Source organism: Carcharhinus amblyrhynchos, chromosome 7, assembly GCF_965287045.1.
Source record: "Carcharhinus amblyrhynchos chromosome 7, sCarAmb.v2.hapA, whole genome shotgun sequence".
NCBI classification, from domain to species: Eukaryota; Metazoa; Chordata; class Chondrichthyes; order Carcharhiniformes; family Carcharhinidae; genus Carcharhinus; species Carcharhinus amblyrhynchos.
The window spans coordinates 124,615,026-124,636,092 of record NC_137330.1 but is presented as its reverse complement, the minus strand read 5'-3'; the positions used below and the strand labels follow the sequence as shown (position 1 = coordinate 124,636,092).

General features: G+C 45.8%; 1 protein-coding gene across 1 annotated transcript in view; it reads left to right on the top strand.

Moving 5' to 3' along the window:
- znf318 (zinc finger protein 318) overlaps nt 1-21,067 on the top strand; it is a 75,346-nt gene that overhangs the window by 30,339 nt on the left and 23,940 nt on the right. Inside the window, exon 2 of the mRNA XM_080193096.1 lies at nt 7,944-9,317. Within this exon, the coding sequence (XP_080049222.1) occupies nt 7,944-9,317 (1,374 nt within the window). The remainder of the gene's footprint in view (nt 1-7,943; nt 9,318-21,067) is intronic.

Sequence of the window (21,067 nt, the reverse complement as noted above, 5' to 3'; positions counted from 1 at the left end):
GTCTGAAGGCAAGAAGTGGGGGTGTGGGGATAGCCCTGGCGAGATGTTCGTCTTCGTCAATGATATGTTGAAGACTCCGGAGAAGATGTCGTAGCTTCTCCACTCCGGGGAAGTACTGGACGACAAAAGGTACTCTGTCCACTGTGTCCCGTGTTTGCCTTCTGAGGAGATCGGTGCGGTTTTTCGCTGTGGCGCATTGGAACTGTCGATCTATGAGTCGAGCACCATATCCTGTTCTTATGAGGGCATCTTTCAAGGTCTGGAGGTGTCTGTCACGATCCTCCTCCTCTGAGCAAATCCTGTGTATACGGAGGGCTTGTCCATAGGGAATGGCTTCTTTAACATGTTTAGGGTGGAAACTGGAGAAGTGGAGCATTGTGAGATTGTCTGTGGGCTTGCGGTACAGTGAGGTGCCGAGGTGACCGTCCTTAATGGAGATGCGTGTGTCCAAGAATGCAACTGATTCTGGGGAATAGTCCATGGTGAGTCTGATGGTGGGGTGGAATTTGTTGATATCATCATATAGTTGTTTCAGTGATTCTTCACCATGAGGCCAAAGGAAGAAAATGTCATTGATGTATCTAGTGTATAGCATTGGTTGAAGATTCTGTGAAGTGAAGAAGTCTTGTTCGAACCTGTGCATGAAGATGTTGGCATATTGAGGTGCAAATTTGGTCCCCATGGCTGTTCCATGTGTCTGGATGAAAAACTGGTTGTTGAAGGTGAAGACATTGTGGTCCAGGATAAAGCGGATGAGTTGTAAAATTGCATCTGGAAACTGGCAGTTGTCAGCATTGAGTACTGAGGCAGTCGCAGCAATGCCATCGTTGTGGGGGATGTTGGTGTAGAGCGCCGAGACATCCATTGTGACGAGGAGTGTCCCTGGTTCAACTGCTCCATGTGTGCTGAGTTTCAGTAGGAAGTCCGTAGTGTCGCAACAAAAGCTGGGGGTTCTTTGTACAGTGGGTTTCAGGATGCCCTCGATGTAGCCGGAGAGGTTCTCACACAGAGTCCCATTGTCTTCCACTGCAGAGACCATGCACTGTGGTTTTGTGACCCAAATATTCCACACTCTATGCCTGGAAGATGCACTTGCTGCATCTTAGGTGTAGCCCTGCCTCTGAAAATCTTGTTAACGCTTGACCTAGGTTGCTGAGGAAAACTCAGTTTTCCCTGTGATCAGAATCAGTAAACTGTTACATGCGGAATCCTTTGTAACAGATTGTCCGTTATCCTCTGAAAAATCCCTGGGCTGGGCAGAATGGTTGCGCAATAGTTAGCACTGCTGCCTCAGAGCACCAGGGACTTGGATTCGATTCCCGGCTTAGATCTGTCTCTATGGAGTTTGCACTTTCTCCCCATTTCTGCGTGGGTTTCCTACCACCGTTCAAAAATGTGCAGGTTAGGTTGACTGGCCGTGCGAAATTACTCCTTAGTGTTGGGGGATGTTAAAGGGATTAGTAGGATAAATATGTAGGGTTACAGGGATAGGGCCAGAGTGGGATTGTTGTTGGTGCAGGCATGATGGGCCGAATGGTGGCCTCCTGCATTACAGATATTTCAAAAATCAGATGGCTGTATCGAACAAACCCTTGAGTGTTGATTGTGACTTATTATTTTGAGAAGTCCTCTTTGAATGCTGGTAGGCATGGCTCAGGTTTTAAGAACAGCTGGTTTCCTGCAAGGGCTGAAAACATCTTCCACCTGTGACGAAGGGCAAGTATCCAGCTTGGAGGCCTGATTAACTCCGGATATGCGCACAGTACCATCACTCTTAAAAACAGGAACAATTTCAGCTGCCCAATCAGAGAATTGAAGGGCTCAATGATTCCAAGCTTCTGTAGCCACTTCGATTCAGGACAGTGGTTCCCAACTTAGTAACACTTTCAGGCACACCTGAATGAGGCAAACAGTTCCACAGCACACACCCTTTTTTTCAGTTGAATTTATTGCTCATAAATGCCACATTTTCTGTGGTTAATCCCTGATGACCAAAGAGGAAGAGCTGACTGGTGGTGATTTAACCCTTAGGACCACCATGCCTCAGGCGAGCAGCAAGGCTGAGAAGGTGGGGCCTTCGTGGATACCTTCAGCCGTCACAGCAATTGATCCCGTGCTGTTGCTGTTACCGTGCATAACAAATCAGTCAAGGGAAAATCAGTTTTCCCTTGTTACTTTTGCAGTAGCATGGGAAACTTTCTTACCTACAAGTGAAGCCTCCAAGGTATGTGCTGAGAAATTAACAAGTTTCTGGAAGGTAAGTGCTTCAGCAGCATCAGGCAAATCTTCCTGCCCCTCGGAGATTTTGTGCCTGTCAAGTGATTGCGGAAGAATGCAATTACACTGGGCTCACAGCAGCAATTAGAGCTCTGGGTCTGCCATATTCCTGCTACTCTTTCCCCCCCTGCTCTTCTCACCATTATGCTCCTGGTTCCCCCTCCGTCTGCTCTCATCAGCTCCAAGTCCTGATTTTTATCCTGAGCTCTGATGGCATGCATTGTTTAAAGCTCATGGCAGACTGTGGCATGCAGCACACTGGTTGGGAACCACTGGCATAGAGCACTGTCCTGGCTGTGAAAAAAGTGAGGAGTAGCCATAGGATCTACAAACAAATTAACTGTAGTGTTACGCAATATACCCAGTCCATCTTTGAAAACCTCAGGATATTTCTGAATGCCATTCTCTGTCACTGTGTATGCTTTCTCATATTCAGTTCATTGGAATTTTATTGAGCCAGTTACATCCTAGAAGACTAGGCCCCTTCCATTTACCACCTGCAGCCATGCTCTTGCTTCTTGGCTCTTGTATGCAATTTCTGGAGCAGTTGTATAGTCTCTCCATTTGTACATCTGATCCCTGCCTAGGTAAGGACTGGTGCCTGCTTAGAGTCTCAAGCCTTCCTCAGGCCTCTCCACTCACTATAGATGTAGAGACTCTCACGTTTGCCTCCATCTTGATTTGTTAAGTGTCAACCTCCATTGTAACATAGGCTCCACGAGCACCTTACTCACATTAATCATATTGTAAGAGTAGTCCTTATTTTCTCTTCTGAGCTTTCCAGGTAAAGTATAGCTGAATGAGGCTTTTTCAGTTTTGAACTTCCTTGCTCAGCTTTCAACTTGCTTTTAGCACCCCTGCATTTCTCAGCTAAATGATCATTTTTGTTGCAATGGTGAAAAATAAGGCCTATAAATTTGTAATGATTCACAGTGTCTTTCGCACTTGAAACATTCCACTGATTTCACCTTCTTGCTTGCAGCCGATTCCTTTCCTTGGTGCATTGCATCTAGATGCCTGTGCACTGCCATTGGCCTTTTCAATATCTTTTGCATTGCTGGCAGCCATTTCCTTGCCCTGAGAAATTTTGAGAGATGCCTTGAAAGTCGCCGTGGCTTCTCCCAACAAACAACAGTGAATGCTGTCCTCGTTAATGCCACAGACTAATCTGTCCCGAAGCATGTCCTCCAATACTGCTCCAAACTCTCAAACGTTAAGAGAGTAGCATTAATGTAGCAATAGTTAGCTACAAACTGTCCCATCTTCTGAAAACGACTGCGGAACTTGAACCATTTAACAAGTACTAAGAGCTTAAGACTGTGGCAATTCTGAATGAGTGCAACTAAATCTGCAGTATGAAATATCTCCAGTTTCTGTAATGTTGCTAACTTCCTCAGTTTGTAAATCTTCACCCCACACACAGGAAAACTGAGTGCTTTTTCACCTCGTCTGCAGTTCCATTTGCCAAGGAACTCTTTCCAACCTTTCCACATATTCAGTCCAGTCTCTGTTCCCTTCTACAAACTCACTGATATTTCTGAACATAGTTACGGTGATGCTGACCTGTTTTCTTCAGTAAATTCATGAACCCACTGATCAGAGCCCTGGACTGCATTTCACCTTGCAAACTAGCAACTCACTGTGTAAACCTTTGTTTCATTATGCTGAACTCAAATTTTTATTTTTCTTTTAGTTTGCTGTTTCCTCATTGCCAAAAAGATGTGGTAACCTGGCCGCAAAAAGATAGCTCAACACGTTGTGATATTCAGTTTTCTGCATTTGTACATATATCAAAATACAGTACAGACTGGACTCTGAATTGGCAACAGCAAGATACACAGGTTTCTCATGGTAAAACTAAAGCCCACACTACTGATGCCATCACTCGTGGATGTATGTTCATGGCCACTGAAGACATCATAAGAACATAAGAAATAGGAGCAGGAGTAGGCCATCTAGCCCTTCGAGCCTGCCCCGCCATTCAATAAGATCATGGCTGATCTGAAGTGGATCAGTTCCACTTTCCCGCTTTCTCCCCATAACCCTTAATTCCCTTGTCTGTCAAAAACCTATCTACCCGTGTCTTAAATATATTTAGCGAGGTAGCCTCCACCACTTCAACGGGCAGAGAATTCCAGAGATTCACCACCCTTTGAGTGAAGAAGTTCCTCCTCAACTCTGTTCTAAACTGCACCCCCCCTTATCTTGAGGCAGTGCCCTCTAGTCCTGCTGTCCTTTGAGTGGGAAGAACCTCTCTACCTCTACCCTATCCATCCCTTTCATTATCTTATACGTCTCTATAAGATCCCCCCTCATCCTTCTAAACTCTAACGAGTACAAGCCCAGTCTATTCAGCCTCTCTTCATAGCTCAACCCCCTCAACTCCGGTATCAGCCTAGTGAACCTCCTCTGCACTCCCTCCAAGGCCAAAATATCCTTGCGCAAGTGCGGCGACCAAAACTGCACACAGTACTCCAGCTACGGCTTCGCCAGTGCCCTGTACAGTTGCAGCAAGACCTCCCTACTTTTATATTCAATCCCCCTCGCTATGAAGGCCAGCATCCCATTTGCCTTCCTGACCACATGCTGCACCTGTAGGCTGGGTTTTTGTGACTCATGCACAAGGACCCCCAGGTCCCTCTGCACCGTAGCATGCTGCAGCTTTTCGCCCTGTAAGTAGTAGTCCTTCCTACTATTATTTCTGCCAAAGTGGATAACCTCACACTTGCCAACATTGTATTCCATCTGCCAGGTCCTCGCCCACTCGCTCAGCCTATCTAGATCCCTCTGCAGACTTTCCACACACTCCGCACAATTTGCTTTTCCACTTATCTTTGTGTCATCAGCAAATTTTGACACCTTACGCTCAGCTCCCTCCTCCAGATCATCTATATAAATGGTAAATAGCTGAGGCCCCAGCACTGATCCCTGGGGCACTCCACTAGTCACCAACCGCCAATCCGAATAGCACCCATTGACACCCACTCTCTGCCTCCTATTAGACAGCCAATCCTCTATCCACGCTAACACCTTACCCCCAACTCCATGCCCCCTAACCTTCTGTAACAACCTTTTGTGTGGCACCTTATCAAACGCCTTCTGAAAATCGAGAAACACCACATCCACTGGTCCCCCTCCGTCCACCGCACTAGACACATCCTCATAGAATTCCAATAAATTCGTCAGACACGACTTCCCCTTAACGAAACCGTGCTGTGTCTGCTCTATCAAACAATTCTTCTCAAGATGCCTCGCTATTTCTTCTTTGATGACAGATTCAAGCATTTTTCCTACATTGGTGCCAATGTATCAGTACATACATTCAAATAGGAAGATGTTTACTGTAACCCTCTCTATAATAGTGACCATATTAGTAAAGTACAACATCATCCTGTTATAACTGAGTCCTCATCCTTGGCAATTTCAGTCTCCATCCCAACCCTAGTTCAGTTATCCATCACCAGGTTGCACAATTCACTAAAATGGTCCACTATTCCAGGAACCTGGCAAGCAAAGATTGACACCAACCCCTCCCCAAGCTGCTTTTTCTATTGTTGTCTAATGGTCCTCTAGCCTCATCTTCAGATTAATCTCTAGTAATGTTGGAAAGTTGATTAAATTCTTTTGGCAATAAAATGGAGATCTGTTGTTCAGTTGCCTTGGCTGCTTACCTCCCTTCTCACTCCAGCCTTCCTCTGTCTTGTCCTGATGCCTTCAGTTCTTCAGACCTAATTCCTGCTGCCTTGATCCATTAACCTGTTGCTTTTTTTGAACCAGTCACCATCACCCCTTTTCAAAATAAATCTCTTCTTCAACCCTTTTATCCTTCAGCTTCATTTTAACTTGGTCCTTAAAAATGCTTCATTCCCAAATCTACTTTTTACATGGAAGCATTTTTATCAATCCACCAATTGGAGTTATTCCAAAGAATAACTCCAACCTCCTTCATTTTCCAGTTCGTTGGACCTGACTTCACCCACTTTCACTTCTGCGGTCATAGAACATCATCATCAAATGTGTTTCATCCTGCTCTCATGCCATTACATAAGAAATGGGACCTGCTCCAAAATCAATAAGGCTGTGCTTGATCTGTTCTTGTTTTGAGTTTCATGCTTCCCTTTGTCCCAAATGACCTTTGATTTCCTTGGATTCCCTTGTCTGGCAAAATTAAGAGGCAGAGTGGTTAGCACTGCTGCCTCACAGCACGAGGGACCTGGGTTCAATTCTCCGTTTGGGTCACTGTTTGTGTGGAGCCTGCATGTTCTCCCCATGTCTGCTTGAGTTTCATAGAACATAGAACACTACAGCACAAACAGGCCCTTCAGCCCACAAGTTGCGCAGATCATATCCATACCTATCAGGCCATAGAACTATCTGTAACCCCCAATCCCATTAAATCCCATGTACTCATCCAGAAGTCTTTTAAAAGACCCCAGCGAGTTCATCTCCACCACCACTGATGGCAGCCGATTCCACTCACTCACCACTCTGAGTAAAAAAACTTACCCCTCACATCTCTGTACCTACTCCCCAACACCTTAAACCTGCGTTTTCTCGTAGCGACCATTTCAGCCCTGGGAAATAGCCTCCAAGAATCCACCCTATCTATACCCCTCAACAATTTATAAACCTCTATCAGGTCACCACTCAACGTTCGTCTCTCCAGGGAGAAGAGACCTAGCTCCCTCAACCTATCTTCATAAGGCATGCCTCCCAATCCAGGCAACATCCTAGTAAATCTCCTGTGCACCCTCTCAAAAGCTCCCACGTCCTTCCTGCAGTGAGGCGACCAGAACTGCGCACAGTACTCCAAGTGGGGTCTGACAAGGGTCTTATAAAGTTGCAGCATTACCTCCCGACTCCTAAACTCAATCCCTCAATTAATGAAGGCCAGTACACCATACGCCTTCTTGACCACATCCTCCACTTGCAAGGCCGATTTAAGAGTCTGTGGACCTGGACCCCAAGGTCCTTCTGATCCTCAACACAGCTAAGACTCCTACCCTTGATATTGAACTCCTTCATCCCATTGGACCCGCCAAAATGGACCACTACACATTTATCCGCGTTGAAGTCCATCTACCACTTCTCTGCCCAGTCTTGCATCCTATCTATGTCACGCTGCAACTTCTGACATCCCTCCAGACTATCTATAACACCACCAACCTTCGTGTTGACAGCAAACTTACTAACCCATCCCTCCACTTCCTCATCCAGGTCATTTATGAAAATGACAAACAGCAAGGGTCCAAGGACAGATCCTCTGGACGCTCCGTTTCCCCTCACAGTCCAGCTGGTTGGCAATGTTAAATTCTCCCTCAGTGTACCCTAACAGGTATCAGAGTGTGGCGACGAGCGGATTTTCACAGTAATTTCATTGTAGTGTGAACATAAGCCTACTCCTGCCACTAATAAATAAACTTTAAAGAACTTTAAATTTTAATTTTAAACTTTTGCGGGCGTTCAAGAACAGAAACAATTAGAGGATTGGGAGTAGTAAATAGACTGCAGATGCACAATTGACACTACCTTTGTTTATTCATTCAGTTCTTCAAAAGATGCAATTTGGCTTGCATGCTCTTTAAAAGCAATGTTAAAAAGAACGTGGACTGGAATGTATGATGTCTTAATGACTTTGTGTGACTCTTTTATTCCTTTTGCTTCAGTTCAACGAGTGTCATGGTATCACAGTCAAGAAGAGTCCTGAACATCAGAAAAGTTATGCTGCACCTCAAAGCTTCACACGGTTACCACTGCATGATTCGAGCTTCACTGACACCGAACAATTCTCTTTCATACGAGATACCAGAGAAATACATCGAATTACAGAGCAGAGTGGTGTTCCTGGGCTAGCAAATACCAATTTCCTTTTTGAGCGGGACATTTCAGCTAAGCATGGTACAAAATCTGAACCTGACAGATCTTCTGAAATCAAGGACCGGGCCACAGACTTCCTTCTTCCACATGAACGGGCCAGTCAGGATGGAAGTGGTTTCTCTCGTATACTTAGCCTTTTGGAAGAAGTTGAGAACAGCAACTTAGCAGAAAGGAGGAAATGCAACTTGCCAGATATAGATGATGAGGAAAAATTTCTGTATGGAGAGGATGATGAAGAGAAGGCAGTATCTGCAAAACCTAGAGTTGCTCCTCCTCCTCCTGGCCGGAATCTCCTTCCTGTAAGGCAAACTAGTCTGCCCGAGGGTGCGTCTAACTTAGCAAGTGTGAAACCTGATAAGGAGTATGAAAAGATCCATGATTTGCTGAAAACCATTGGACTGGATATAGGGGTAACAGAGATCAGCAAACTGGCAGCCCGTACTCAGGAGAGGCTCCATGGGAAAAAACCTGCTTCTCGATCACCTGACCATCCCTTGGAACATCATAAATCTAGTTCTTGGGATAAACAGAGAAGTCAAAATGAGAAAAAATCACCAGACCCTCATAAACAAACTCGAGCAAAATCTTACAAACAAGAAAACATCCCTGGTCCTGGGGTGAAAGAGAGCAAGGAATTATTTAGTCGAGAAACAGTTGGGACAACTAAAGAACCTAAGAGGGCAGCACCACGATGTCCTGCTGTAATCACTTCAGCAAACCCTCAGCCTGGTTTATTACCACTCCCCTCGCCAAACTATGTCATGCAACCTTATAGGCAATATCCAATACCTCCAGTACATTATCCGCCGGGTGCACCACCTCCCAACTATAATCAATACGATCCTTACCAATCGTTCCCTACACCTACACCTGCCTGGCCAATGTACCAACCCCCACAAGTTTCTGAACCATATGTTCAGCAACCAAATCGTCCATTGGTGATGGTTATGCGGCAGCCAAAGGGCACCCGACCAAATTTGCGTGTCATTGAAACTGTCAAGGATCCCCAAGATATTGCAAACCTCAAACAAGAGAATCCTGTACCGGTGCAAGTGCAGACAACATCTACCTTGCCCCTTATTCCGAAAGCACCCACAAATCAAATGATGATGATGCCTAAATCTGCTGAGGAGGAGAAGAGGAAATCTGAACAGAAACAAAAGGTTTGTCAGTGTCACTTGCTTTTTTTTTAAAATAGCTCAGAAGAAAGTTTAATATTGTTCTCCAAATAAAGTAAAGTACTGTGGGCGCTGGAAATTTGAAATAAAAACAGAAAATGCTTGAGAAGCTCAGCAGGTCTGGCAGCATCTGTGGAGGGAAACGAGTTTGGACCTGTTTTCATTTAATGTTTTTTGGTGTGAAAAAATTATGTTGAACAGTTGCTCTTGTCCTTTGCAAATAAGATTTTTGCACTCTGTGCTATCTTCATTGCCAAGTAACCTACTTACATTTGTTATTTTGATTCAGATAAATTACTTTTGGGTGAGGCGTGAAATGCTTACCTATGGAATCATTTTCCAGCAAAACTAAGTGCCTTTGAGAGAAGAATTACATAACAGTCGCAAATGTATGCATTAATTAATCATCCTGGTGTACTGCAGAGCATAGAGTCTTGTAAATTCTTAGCCCTTGCTATGCAGTTTTGGACCCATTGATGAATAGAAGATTTTAGGGAGCATTGATTCTGGTGCACAAAGCATACCATTCATAGAGAAGGAAACAAGAGAGTGCAGAATGTAGTGCTGCAGTTATGGATGGGGGGGTAGAGAAAGATCAACTTAATGCTAGGTAGGTCCATTCAGATGTTTGACCGCAGCACCTTAAAGATACAAAGGAGAAGGGGAAACATGTAGAATAAACTCATGATCATCAGATTCATTTTTGATCAGCAGTGATTGTCAGAAAATCAATTGAACTTAAGAAATAGGAGCAGGAGTAGGCCATCTCGCCTCTCGAGCCTGCTCCGTCATTCAATAAGATCATGGCTGATCTAATAGTGGTTTAGTTCCACTTACCTGCCTGCTCCCCATAACCCTTAATTCCCTTCTCAGCAATCTGTCTACCTGTGACTTAAACACATCCTACGAGGTAGCCTCCACTGCTTCAATGGGCAGAGAATTCCAGAGATTCACTACCCTCTGAGAGAAGAAGTTCCTCTTCAACTCTGTTGTAAACTGACTCCCCCATATTTTGAGGCTGAGTCCTCTATAGGCTGGTTGATATACGCGGGTTGATAGGTTTTTGGTAGGCAAGGGAATTAAGGGTTATGGGGAGAGGGCGGGAATGTGGAACTGAGACACGACAGATCAGCCATGATCTTATTGAATGGCGGGGCAGGCTCGAAGGGCTAGATGGCCTACTCCTGCTCCTATTTCTTATGTTCTCTAGTTCTTGTTTCCTTTCTAAGTGGAAAGATTCTGTCTGCTTCTAACCTGTGTAGCCCCTTCATTATCTTATATGTCTCTATAATATCTCCCCTCAGCCTTCTAAACTCTAATGAGTACAGGCCCAGTCTACTCAATCTCTCCTCATAATCTAATCCCCTCATCTCCAGTATCCACCTGGAGAACCTTCTCTGCACTCCCTCCAAGGCCACTATATCCTTTCACAAATAAGGGGACCAAAACTGCACACAGTACTCTAGTTGCGACCTCACCAGTGCCCTGTACAGTTGTAGCAAGACCTCCCTGTTTTTATATTCCATCCCCCTCGCTATAAAGGCCAGCATTCCATTCGCCTTCTTGATCACCTGCTGCACCTGCAGACTGAGTTTTTGTGATTCGTGCACAAGGACCCCCTGGTCCCTCTGTCCAGTAGCATGTTGTAATTTTTCACTATTTAAGTAATAGTCCATTTTACTACTATTCCTTCCAAAGTGGATGACCTCACACTTGCCAACGTTATACTCCATCTGCCAGGTCCTCGTCCATTCAATAGATAGCAAATGTTGTCCCCTTGTTCAAGAAGGGGAGTAGAGACCATCCTGGGAATTATAGATCAGTGAGCCTTACTTCTGTTGTGGGCAAAGTTTTTGGAAAGAATTATAAGGGATAGGATTTATAATCATCTAGAGGGAAATAAATTGATTAGGGATAGTCAACATGGTTTTGTGAAGGGTAAGTAGTGCCTCACAAACCTTATCAAGTTTTTTGAAAAGGTGACCAAAGAGGTGGATAAGGGTAAGGCAGTTGACGTGGTGTATATGGATTTTAGCAAAGCATTTGATAAGGTTCCCCATGGTAGGCTATTGCAGAAAATGCAGATGCATGGGATTGAGGGTGATTTAGCAGTTTGGATCAGGAATTGGCTAGCTGATAGAAGACAGAGGGTGGTGGTTGATGGGAAATATTCAACCTGGAGTTCAGTTACAAGTGGTGTACCTCAAGGATCTGTTTTGGGGCCACTGCTGTTTGTCATTTTTATAAATGACCCAGATGAGGGTGTAGAAGGATGGATTAGTAAATTTGCTGACGACACCAAAGTCGGAGGAGTTGTAGACAGTGAGGATGGATGTTACAGTTTGCAGAGGGACATAGATAAGCTGCAGAGCTGGGCCGAAAGGTGGCAGATGGAGTTTAATGTGGAAAAGTGTGAGGTGATTCACTTTGGTAAGAGTAACAGGAGTGCAGAATATAGGGCTAATGGAAGGACTGTTAGTAGTGTGGATGAGCAGAGAGATCTCGGGGTACATGTGCATAGCTCCCTGAAAGTTGGCACGCAGGTTACATAAGAACATAAGAAATAGGAGTAGGAGTAGGCCATCTAGCCCTTCGAGCCTGCCCCGCCATTCAATAAGATCATGGCTGATCTGTTGTGGCTCAGTTCCACTTTCCCGCCCTCTCCCCATAACCCTTAATCCCCTCTCTTATCAAGAACCCATCAACCCGCTTCTTAAAAATATTTAGCGAGGCAGCCTCCACCACTTCAACGGGCAGAGAATTCCAGAGATTCACCACCCTGTGAGTGAAGAAGTTCCTCCTCAACTCCGTTCTAAACCGCCTCCCCTTTATCTTGAGGCTGTGCCCCCTAGTCCTACTGTCTTTTTTGAGCGGGAAGAGTCTCTCCACCTCTATCCTATCCATCCCATTCATCATCTTATACGTCTCAATGAGATCTCCCCTCATTCTTCTAAACTCTAACGAGTACAAGCCTAGTTTATTCAGCCTCTCCTCATAGCTCAATCCCCTCAACTCCGGTATCAGCCTAGTAAACCTCCTCTGCACTCCCTCCAGGGCCAAAATATCCTTGCGCAGGTGCGGCGCCCAAAACTGCACACAGTACTCCAGCTGCGGCCTCACCAATGCCCTATACAGCTGCAGCAAGACCTCCCTACTTTTATATTCAATCCCCCTCGCTATGAAGGCCAGCATCCCATTCGCCTTCCTGACCACCTGCTGCACCTGCAAGCTGGGTTTTTGCGACTCATGCACAAGGACCCCGAGGTCCCTCTGCACCGTCGCCTGCTGCAGTTTTTCGCCACGTAAGTAATAGTCCTTCCTACCATTCTTCCTACCAAAGTGGACCACCTCACACTTGCCAACATTAAATTCCATTTGCCATTTCCTGGCCCATTCGCCCAGCCTATCTAGATCCTTCTGCAGACTCTCCACACCCTCCGCACAATTTGCCTTTCCCCCAATCTTGGTGTCATCAGCAAATTTCGACACCCTGCACTCGGTTCCCTCCTCCAGATCATCTATATAAATGGTAAATAGCTGAGGCCCCAGCACCGACCCCTGGGGCACCCCACTAGTCACCAACCGCCAATCCGAATAGCACCCATTGACCCCCACTCTCTGCCTCCTATTTGACAACCAATCCTCTATCCACGCTCACACCCTACCCCCAACTCCATGTCCCCTGACCTTCTGCAATAACCTCTTGTGAGGTACCTTGTCAAACGCCTTCTGAAAATCCAGAAAGACCACATCCACTGGCTCTCCTCTATCCACTGCCCTAGACACATCCTCATAGAACTCCAGTAAATTTGTCAGACACGACTTCCCTTTAATGAAACCGTGTTGCGTCCGCCCTATCAAGCAATTCCCTTCAAGATGCCTCGCAATTTCCTCCTTAATGACGGATTCTAACATTTTACCTACCACAGACGTTAAACTAACCGGCCTATAATTCCCCGCCTTTTGCCTGGCACCCTTCTTAAACAACGGCGTAACATTAGCCGTTTTCCAATCTTCCGGCACTTCCCCGGAATCCAGCGACGTCTGGAAATTGATAGGGTTGTTAAGAAGGCGTACGGTGTGTTAGCTTTTATTGGTAGAGGGATTGAATTTCGGAGCCGTGAGGTCATGTTACAACTGTACAAAACTCTGGTGCGGCCGCACTTGGAGTATTGTGTACAGTTCTGGTCGCCGCATTATAAGAAAGATGTGGAGGCATTGGAAAGGGTGCAGAGGAGGTTTACCAGGATGTTGCCTGGTATGGTGGGAAGGTCTTATGAGGAAAGGCTGAGGGACTTGAGGTTATTTTCATTAGAGAGAAGAAGGTTACGAGGTGACCTAATTGGGGCATACAAGGTGATCAAAGGGTTAGATAGGGTGGACAGTGAGAGCCTTTTACCTCAGATGGTGATGGCTAACACGAGGGGACATAGCTTTAAATTAAGGGGTGGTAATTATAGGACGGATGTCAGAGGTAGGTTCTTTACTCAGAGGGTAGTAAGGTTGTGGAATGCCCTGCCTGCAGCAGTTGTGGACTCGCCAACTTTAAGGGCATTCAGATGGTCAGTGAATAGGCATATGGATAACATTGGAATAGTTTAGGTTAGATTGGTTCCACTGGTCGGCGCAACATTGAGGGCCGAAGAGCCTGTACTGCGCTGTTATGTTCTATGTTCTATTCACTCAGCCCATCCAAATCTCTCTGCAGACTTTCCATGTCCTCCACACAATTCACTTTCCCACCCATCTTTGTGTCATCAGCAAACTTTGTTACCCTACATTCAGTTCTCTCCTCCAGATCGTCTATGTATATGGTAAACAGTTGAGGCCCCAGCACCGATCCCTGCGGCACTCCACCGGTCACCAACTGCCAACCAGAAAAGCACCCATTTATCCTAACACTCTGCTTCCTGTTAGATAGCCAATCCTCAATCCATGCTAACACTTTACCCCCAACTCCATGTACCCTAACCTTCCGCAGCAACCTTTTGTGAGGCACCTTATCAAACGCCTTCTGGAAATCTAAAAACACCAATCCACTGGTTCCGCTCTGTCAGCTGCACTCGCTACATCTTCATAAAAATCCAGTAAATTCGTCAAACGCGACTTTCCCTTCATGAATCAATGCTGTGTCTGCTTGATTGAACCATTCTTTTCCAGGTTACTGCTATTTCTTTAATGATGGATTCCAGCATTTTCCCAACTACAGAAGGGGAAAAATGCACAGATTTGATAATGCCATGCATCATACATGAGGTAGAACTATTGATTTCAGTCAAATCTGGAACACTGTCACTTTCTAACTGGTTAAATGGAATCATGTGATGTGGAGTACTGGATAGTTTTAAAAATAAGTTTTCTCCTGTCTTGAATTAAATAAAATGGAACAGCAGAGATTGTAGCCCACTAGTCTAATGAATGTCAAGAACAGATAATATTACTCTTGGATAAGGTTTGGTCTAGCAGCGTTATTTTGGCCTCTAATTGTAAATGATATTTTAAACAAAAGTTGGATTATTCCGCCAGTGCCGATGTGATGTCAGATTTATATGCTGTATGTTCTGGTGATTGGCTGATCGAATCAAATAATGGTATTAGCCCATCTATTTGTGATCAGCAGTGTACAAACCATGCTGAACCAATGCATGCTCTTAAAGTCCAAAACAAAACATTTAATGTTAAATGTGATTCCATTATTGAGCACTTGCTGAATAATCCTGCGTGCACTAATAGCTGTACTAACAACCAAGCTAAGATGCAGTAAGAAGCCTCACAACACTAGGTTTAAGTTCAACAGGTTTATTTGGTAGCACGAGCTTTTGGAGCACTGCTCCTTCATTAGGTGAGTCATCTTGAAGGTCCTCTTCACTTTGAGCCGGTGGATACAATTTACATCTCCCAGCGGGAGATAGAGGAACAGATATGTAGACAGAATCTGGCAAGGTGTAAAAGTAACAGGGTTGTTGTGGTGGGAGATTTTAACTACCCCTGTATTGACTGGGACTTACTTGGAGCTAGGGGCGTTGGTGGGGCAGAGTTTGTAAGGAGCATCCAGGAGGGCTTCTTGAAACAGTATGTTGATAGTCCCAACGAGGGAAGGGGCCATACTGATATTGGGGAAGGAGCCAGGACAGGTGGTCATTGTTTCAGTGGGGGAGCAGCTCGGGAACAGTGACCACAATTCAGTAAGCTTTAACGTACTGATAGATAAAGATGAGTGTAGCCCTCAAGTTAAGGTGCTAAATTGGGAGAATGCTAATTACAACAATATTAAGCAGAAACTGAAGAATGTAGATTCGGGAAACAGATGTTGGAGGGCAAATCAACATCTGGCATGTGAGAGGCTTTCAAGTGTAAGATGATAGGGATTCAGGACTGGCATATTCCTGTAAGGATGAAGGATAAGTATGGCAATGTTGGGAACCTTGGAAAACGAGAGATATTGTGAGACTAGTCAAAAAAGAAATGGAAGTATTTGTCACGGCTAGAAGGCTGGGAACACATGAAGCAAGTATGGAGTACAAGAGACGTAGGAAGATACTTAAACAAGGAGTAAAGAGGGCTAAAAGGGGTCACGAGAAAAACATTAGCCAGCAGGATTAAGGAAAATCCCAAGGTTTTTTATACATATGTGAAGAGCAAGAAGAAAGCCAGGGAAAGGATTGGCCCACTCAAGGACAGGGGAGGGAATCTGTGTGAAGCTAGATGCCTGGGAAAGGATGTGTAGATTGTTTGCATCATGTTGAGATCAAAAAGGCAGAGGTTTTGGGGTTTTTGAGAAACATTAAGGTAGACAAGTTCCCAGGGCCTGATGGGACACACCCCAGAATACTGAGAGAGACAAGGGAGGAAATTGCTGGGGCCTTGAGAGAAATCTTTGTGTCCTCACTAGATACAGGGGACATCCCAGATGATTGGGGAACAGCCAATGCTCTTCCTTTGTTTAAGAAGAGTAGCAAGAAAAATCCAGGTAATCACAGGCCGATGAACCTTACATCAGTGGTAGGGAAATTAATGGAGAGGATTTTTCGAGACAGGATTTACTCTAACTTGGAAATAAGTGGCGAGAGGCAACATGGTTTTATGAAGGGGCGGTCGTGTCTAACTAACTTGATCAAGTTTTTCAAGGAAGTGACGAACTTGATGATTGATGAGGATGGGGCTGTGGTTGTTGTCTACATGGACTTCAGTAAGGCCTTTGACAAGGTCCCTCATGGCAGACTGGTGCAGAAGGTGAAGTCGCATGGGATCTGAGGTGAACTGGCAAGGTGGACACAAAACTGGCTAAGTCAAAGAAGACAGAGAGGGTAGGAGTGGAAGGGTGCATTTCTGAATGGAGGGCTGTGACAAGTGGTGATCTTCAGTGATCAGTGCTGCGACCTTTGCTGTTTGGAATATATATAAATGATTTGGAGGAAAATGTAACTGGATTGATTAGTAGATTTGCAGACAACGCAGAGGATGGTGGATTTGCCGACAGTGATGAGGACCATCAGAGGATACAGCAGGATATAGATTAGTTGGAGACTTGGGCAGAGAGATGGAGTCTAATCCAGACAAATGTGAGGTAATGCATTTTGGAAGGTCTAGCGCTTAATATAAAAAAGGATAGCAAGAGTTTTTATAAGTATATAAAAAGGAAGAGGCTGGCTAGGGTGAACGTTGGACCCTTAGAGGATGAGAAGGGAGACTTAGTGGTAGGGGATGGGGAAATGGCTGAGGTCTTGAATAACTTTTTTGTTTCGGTCTTCACAGAGGAGGACGTGAATAATTTGCCAGGTGTTAGAGATGGAAAGGTGGTAGGACTGGAGGGTCTCGATGACATTACTGTTACTAGAGAGGCGGTGCTCGACAGACTGGAGGGGCTGATTGTGGACAAGTCCCCAGGACCGGATGGAATGCACCCGAGGGTTCTGAAAGAAATGGCGGAGGTGATAGTGGATGCCTTGGTGGTTATTTTCCAGATGTTGCTGGATTTGGGGGAAGTGCCGGAAGATTAGAAAGCGGCTAATGTTACGCCGTTGTTTAAGAAGGGTGCCAGGCAAAAGGCGGGGAATTATAGGCCGGTTAGTTTAACGTCTGTTGTAAGTAAAATGTTAGAATCCGTCATCAAGGAGGAAATAGCGAGGCATCTTGAGGGGAATTGCTTGATAGAGCAGATGCAGCACGGTTTCGTTAAGGGGAAGTCGTGTCTGACATATTTACTGGAGTTCTATGAGGATGTGTCTAGGGCGGTGGATGTGGTCTTTCTTGATTTTCAGAAGGCGTTTGACAAGGTACCTCACAAGAGGTTATTGCAGAAGGTCAGGGGGCATGGAGTTGGGGGTAGGGTGTTAGTGTGGATAGAGGATTCGTTGTCAAATAGGAGGCAGAGAGTGGGGGTCAATGGGTGCTATTCGGATTGGCAGTTGGTGACTAGTGGAGTGCCGCAGGGGTCGGTGCTGGGGCCTCAGCTATTTACCATTTATATAGATGATCTGGAGGAGGGAACCGAGTGTATGGTGTCGAAATTTGCTGATGACACCAAGATTGGAGGAACGGCAAATTGTGTGGAGGGTGTGGAGAGTGTGCAGAAGGATCTAGATAGGCTGGGCGAATGGGCCAGGAACTGGCAAATGGAATTTAATGTTGGCAAGTGCGAGGTGGTCCACTTAGGTAGGAATAATGGTAGGAAGGATTATTACTTACGTGGAGAAAAACTGCAGCAGGCGATGGTGCAGAGGGACCTCGGGGTCCTTGTGCATGAGTCGCAAAAACCCAGCTTGCAGGTGCAGCAGGTGGTCAGGAAGGCAAATGGGATGCTGGCCTTCATAGTGAGGGGGATTGAATATAAAAGTAGGGAGGTCTTGCTGCGGCTATATAGGGCATTGGTGAGGCCGCAGCTGGAGTACTGTGTGCAGTTTTGGGCGCCGTACTTACGCAAGGATATTTTGGCCTTGGAGGGAGTGCAGAGGAGGTTTACTAGGCTGATGCCGGAGTTGAGGGGGTTGAGCTATGAGGAGAGGCTGAATAAACTAAGCTTGTACTCGTTAGAGTTTAGAAGAATGAGGGGAGATCTCATTGAGACGTATAAGATGATGAATGGGATGGATAGGATAGAGGTGGAGAGACTCTTCCCGCTCAGAAAGGACAGTAGGACTAGGGGGCACAGCCTCAAGATAAGGGGGGGGGGGGGGGCAGTTTAGAACGGAGTTGAGGAAGAACTTCTTCACTCAAAGGGTGGTGAATGTCTGGAATTCTCTGCCCGTTGAAGTGGTGGAGGCTACCTCGCTAAATATTTTTAAGACGCGGGTTGATGGGTTTTTGATAAGCGAGGGGATTAAGGGTTATGGGGAGAGGGCGGGAATGTGGAACTGAGCCACGACAGATCAGCCATGATCTTACTGAATGGCGGGGCAGGCTCGAAGGGCCAGATGGCCTATTCCTGCTCCTATTTCTTATGTTCTTATGTTCTAATACAGACAGGAAATATACAGTAAATGGCAGAACCCTTAAGAGTTTTGATAGACAGAGGCATCGGGGTACACAGGTCACTGAAAGTGGCAATGCAGGTGGAGAAGGTAGTCAAGAAGGTATACAGCACGCTTGCCTTCATTGGCCAGCGCATTGAGTTTAGAAATTGGCAAGTCATGTTGCATTTATAGAACCTTATTGAGGCTGCACTTGGAATATAGTATTCAATCCTGGTTGCCTCACTACCAGAAGGATGTGAAGGCTTTGGAGAGGGTACAGAAAAGATTTACCAGGATGTTGCCTTGTATGGAGGAAAGGTTAGAAAAACTTGGTTTGTTCTCACTGGAACAGTGGAGGTTGAGGGGTGACATGATACAAGTCTACAAGATTGAGGACCATGGACAGAGTGGATAGTCAGAAGTTTTTTCCCAGGGTGGAACTGTCAACTACTAGGGGACATAGGTTTAAGGATAGTTTGCCGGGTATTAAAGATAGAAGGATGGTAGGAGTTGAGGGCCTGAACGCAATTACTGTCACTAGAGAGGTAGTGCTTGATTGACTAGCGGGACTGATGGTGGACAAGTCCCCAGGACCGGATATCCCAGGGTTCTGAAGGAAATGGCAGAGGTGATAGTGGATGCCTTAGTGATTATTTTCCAAACCTCGCTGGATTCTGGGGAAGTGCGGGAAGATTGGAAAACAGCTAATGTTACGCCGTCGTTTAAAAAGGGTAGCAGGCAAAAGGCATAGATTATAGGCCGGTTAGTTTAACATCTGTTGTAGGAAAAATGCTTGAATCTGTCATCAAAGAAGAAATAGCGAGGTGCCATGAGAAGAATTGTTTGATAGAGCAGACGCAGCATGGATTCGTTAAGGGGAAGTTGTGTCTGACGAATTTATTGGAATTCTATGAGGATGTGACTAGTGCAGTGGACGGAGGGGAACCGGTGGATGTGGTGTTTATCGATTTTCAAAAGGCATTTGATAAGGTGCCGCACAAAAGGTTGCTTCAGAAGGTTAGGGGGCATGGAGTTGGGGGTAAGGTGTTAGCGTGGATAGGGGATTGGCTGTCAAAGAGGAGGCAGAGAGTGGGTGTCAATGGGTGCTATTCTGATTGGCAGTTGGTGACTAGTGGAGTGCCCCAGGGATCGGTGCTGGGGCCTCAACTATTTATCATTTATATAGATGATCTGGAGGAGGGGGCTGAGTGTAGGGTGTCGAAATTTGCTGGTGACACAAAGATGAGTGGAAAAGCAAATTGTGCGGAGGGTGTGGAAAGTCTGCAGAGGGATCTAGATAGGCTGAGAGAGTGGGCGAGGACCTGGCAGATGGAGTATAATGTTAGCAAGTGTGAGATTACCCACTTTGGCAGGAATAATAGTAGGAGGGATTACTATTTAAAGGGTGAAAAGCTGCAGCATGCTACGGTGCAGAGGGACCTGGGGGTCCTTGTGCATGAGTCGCAAAAACCCAGTCTGCAGGTGCAGCAGGTGACCAAGAAGGCGAATGGGATGCTGGCTTTTATAGCGAGGGGGATAGAATATAAAAACAGGGAGGTCTTGCTGCAACTGTACAGGGTGCTGGTGAGGCCACAGCTGGAGTACTGTGTGCAGTTTTGGTCGCCCGCACTTGCACAAGGATATTTTGGCCTTGGAGGGAGTGCAGAGGAGGTTCACTAGGCTGATACCGGAAGTGCCCGTTGAAGTGGTAGAGGCTACCTCGCTAAATTTATTTAAGACATGGGTAGATAGGTTTTTGGTAGGCAAGGGAATTAAGGGTTATGGGGAGAAAGCGGGAAAGTGGAACTGAGCCATTTCAGATCAGCCATGATCTTATTGAATGGCGGGGCAGGCTCAAAGGGCTAGATGGCCTACTCCTACTCCTATTTCTTATGTTCTTACGTGTGAGGGGCAAGGTTTAAAGGAGATGTACGAGGCAAGTTATTTACACAGAGGGTAGTGGGTGCCTGGAACCCGCTGCCTAGGGCAGTAATGGAGGCGGATATGATAGTGACTTTTAAGGGGCATCTTGACAAATACATGAATCAGATGGGAATAGAGGGATATGGCCCCCGGAAGGGTCGGGGGTTGTAGTTCAGTTGGGCAGCATGGTCGGTACAGGCTTGGAGGGCCGAAGGGCCTATTCTTATGCTGTAATTTTCTTTGTTCTTTTGTAGCCAAGCTCATAACATGGCTCATTTCAACTTGTACCTGCCTCTACTACTACCTCTGGCAGCTTGTCCCAGACACAAAGGTTCATAGCTCCTTGAAAGTGGAGACAGA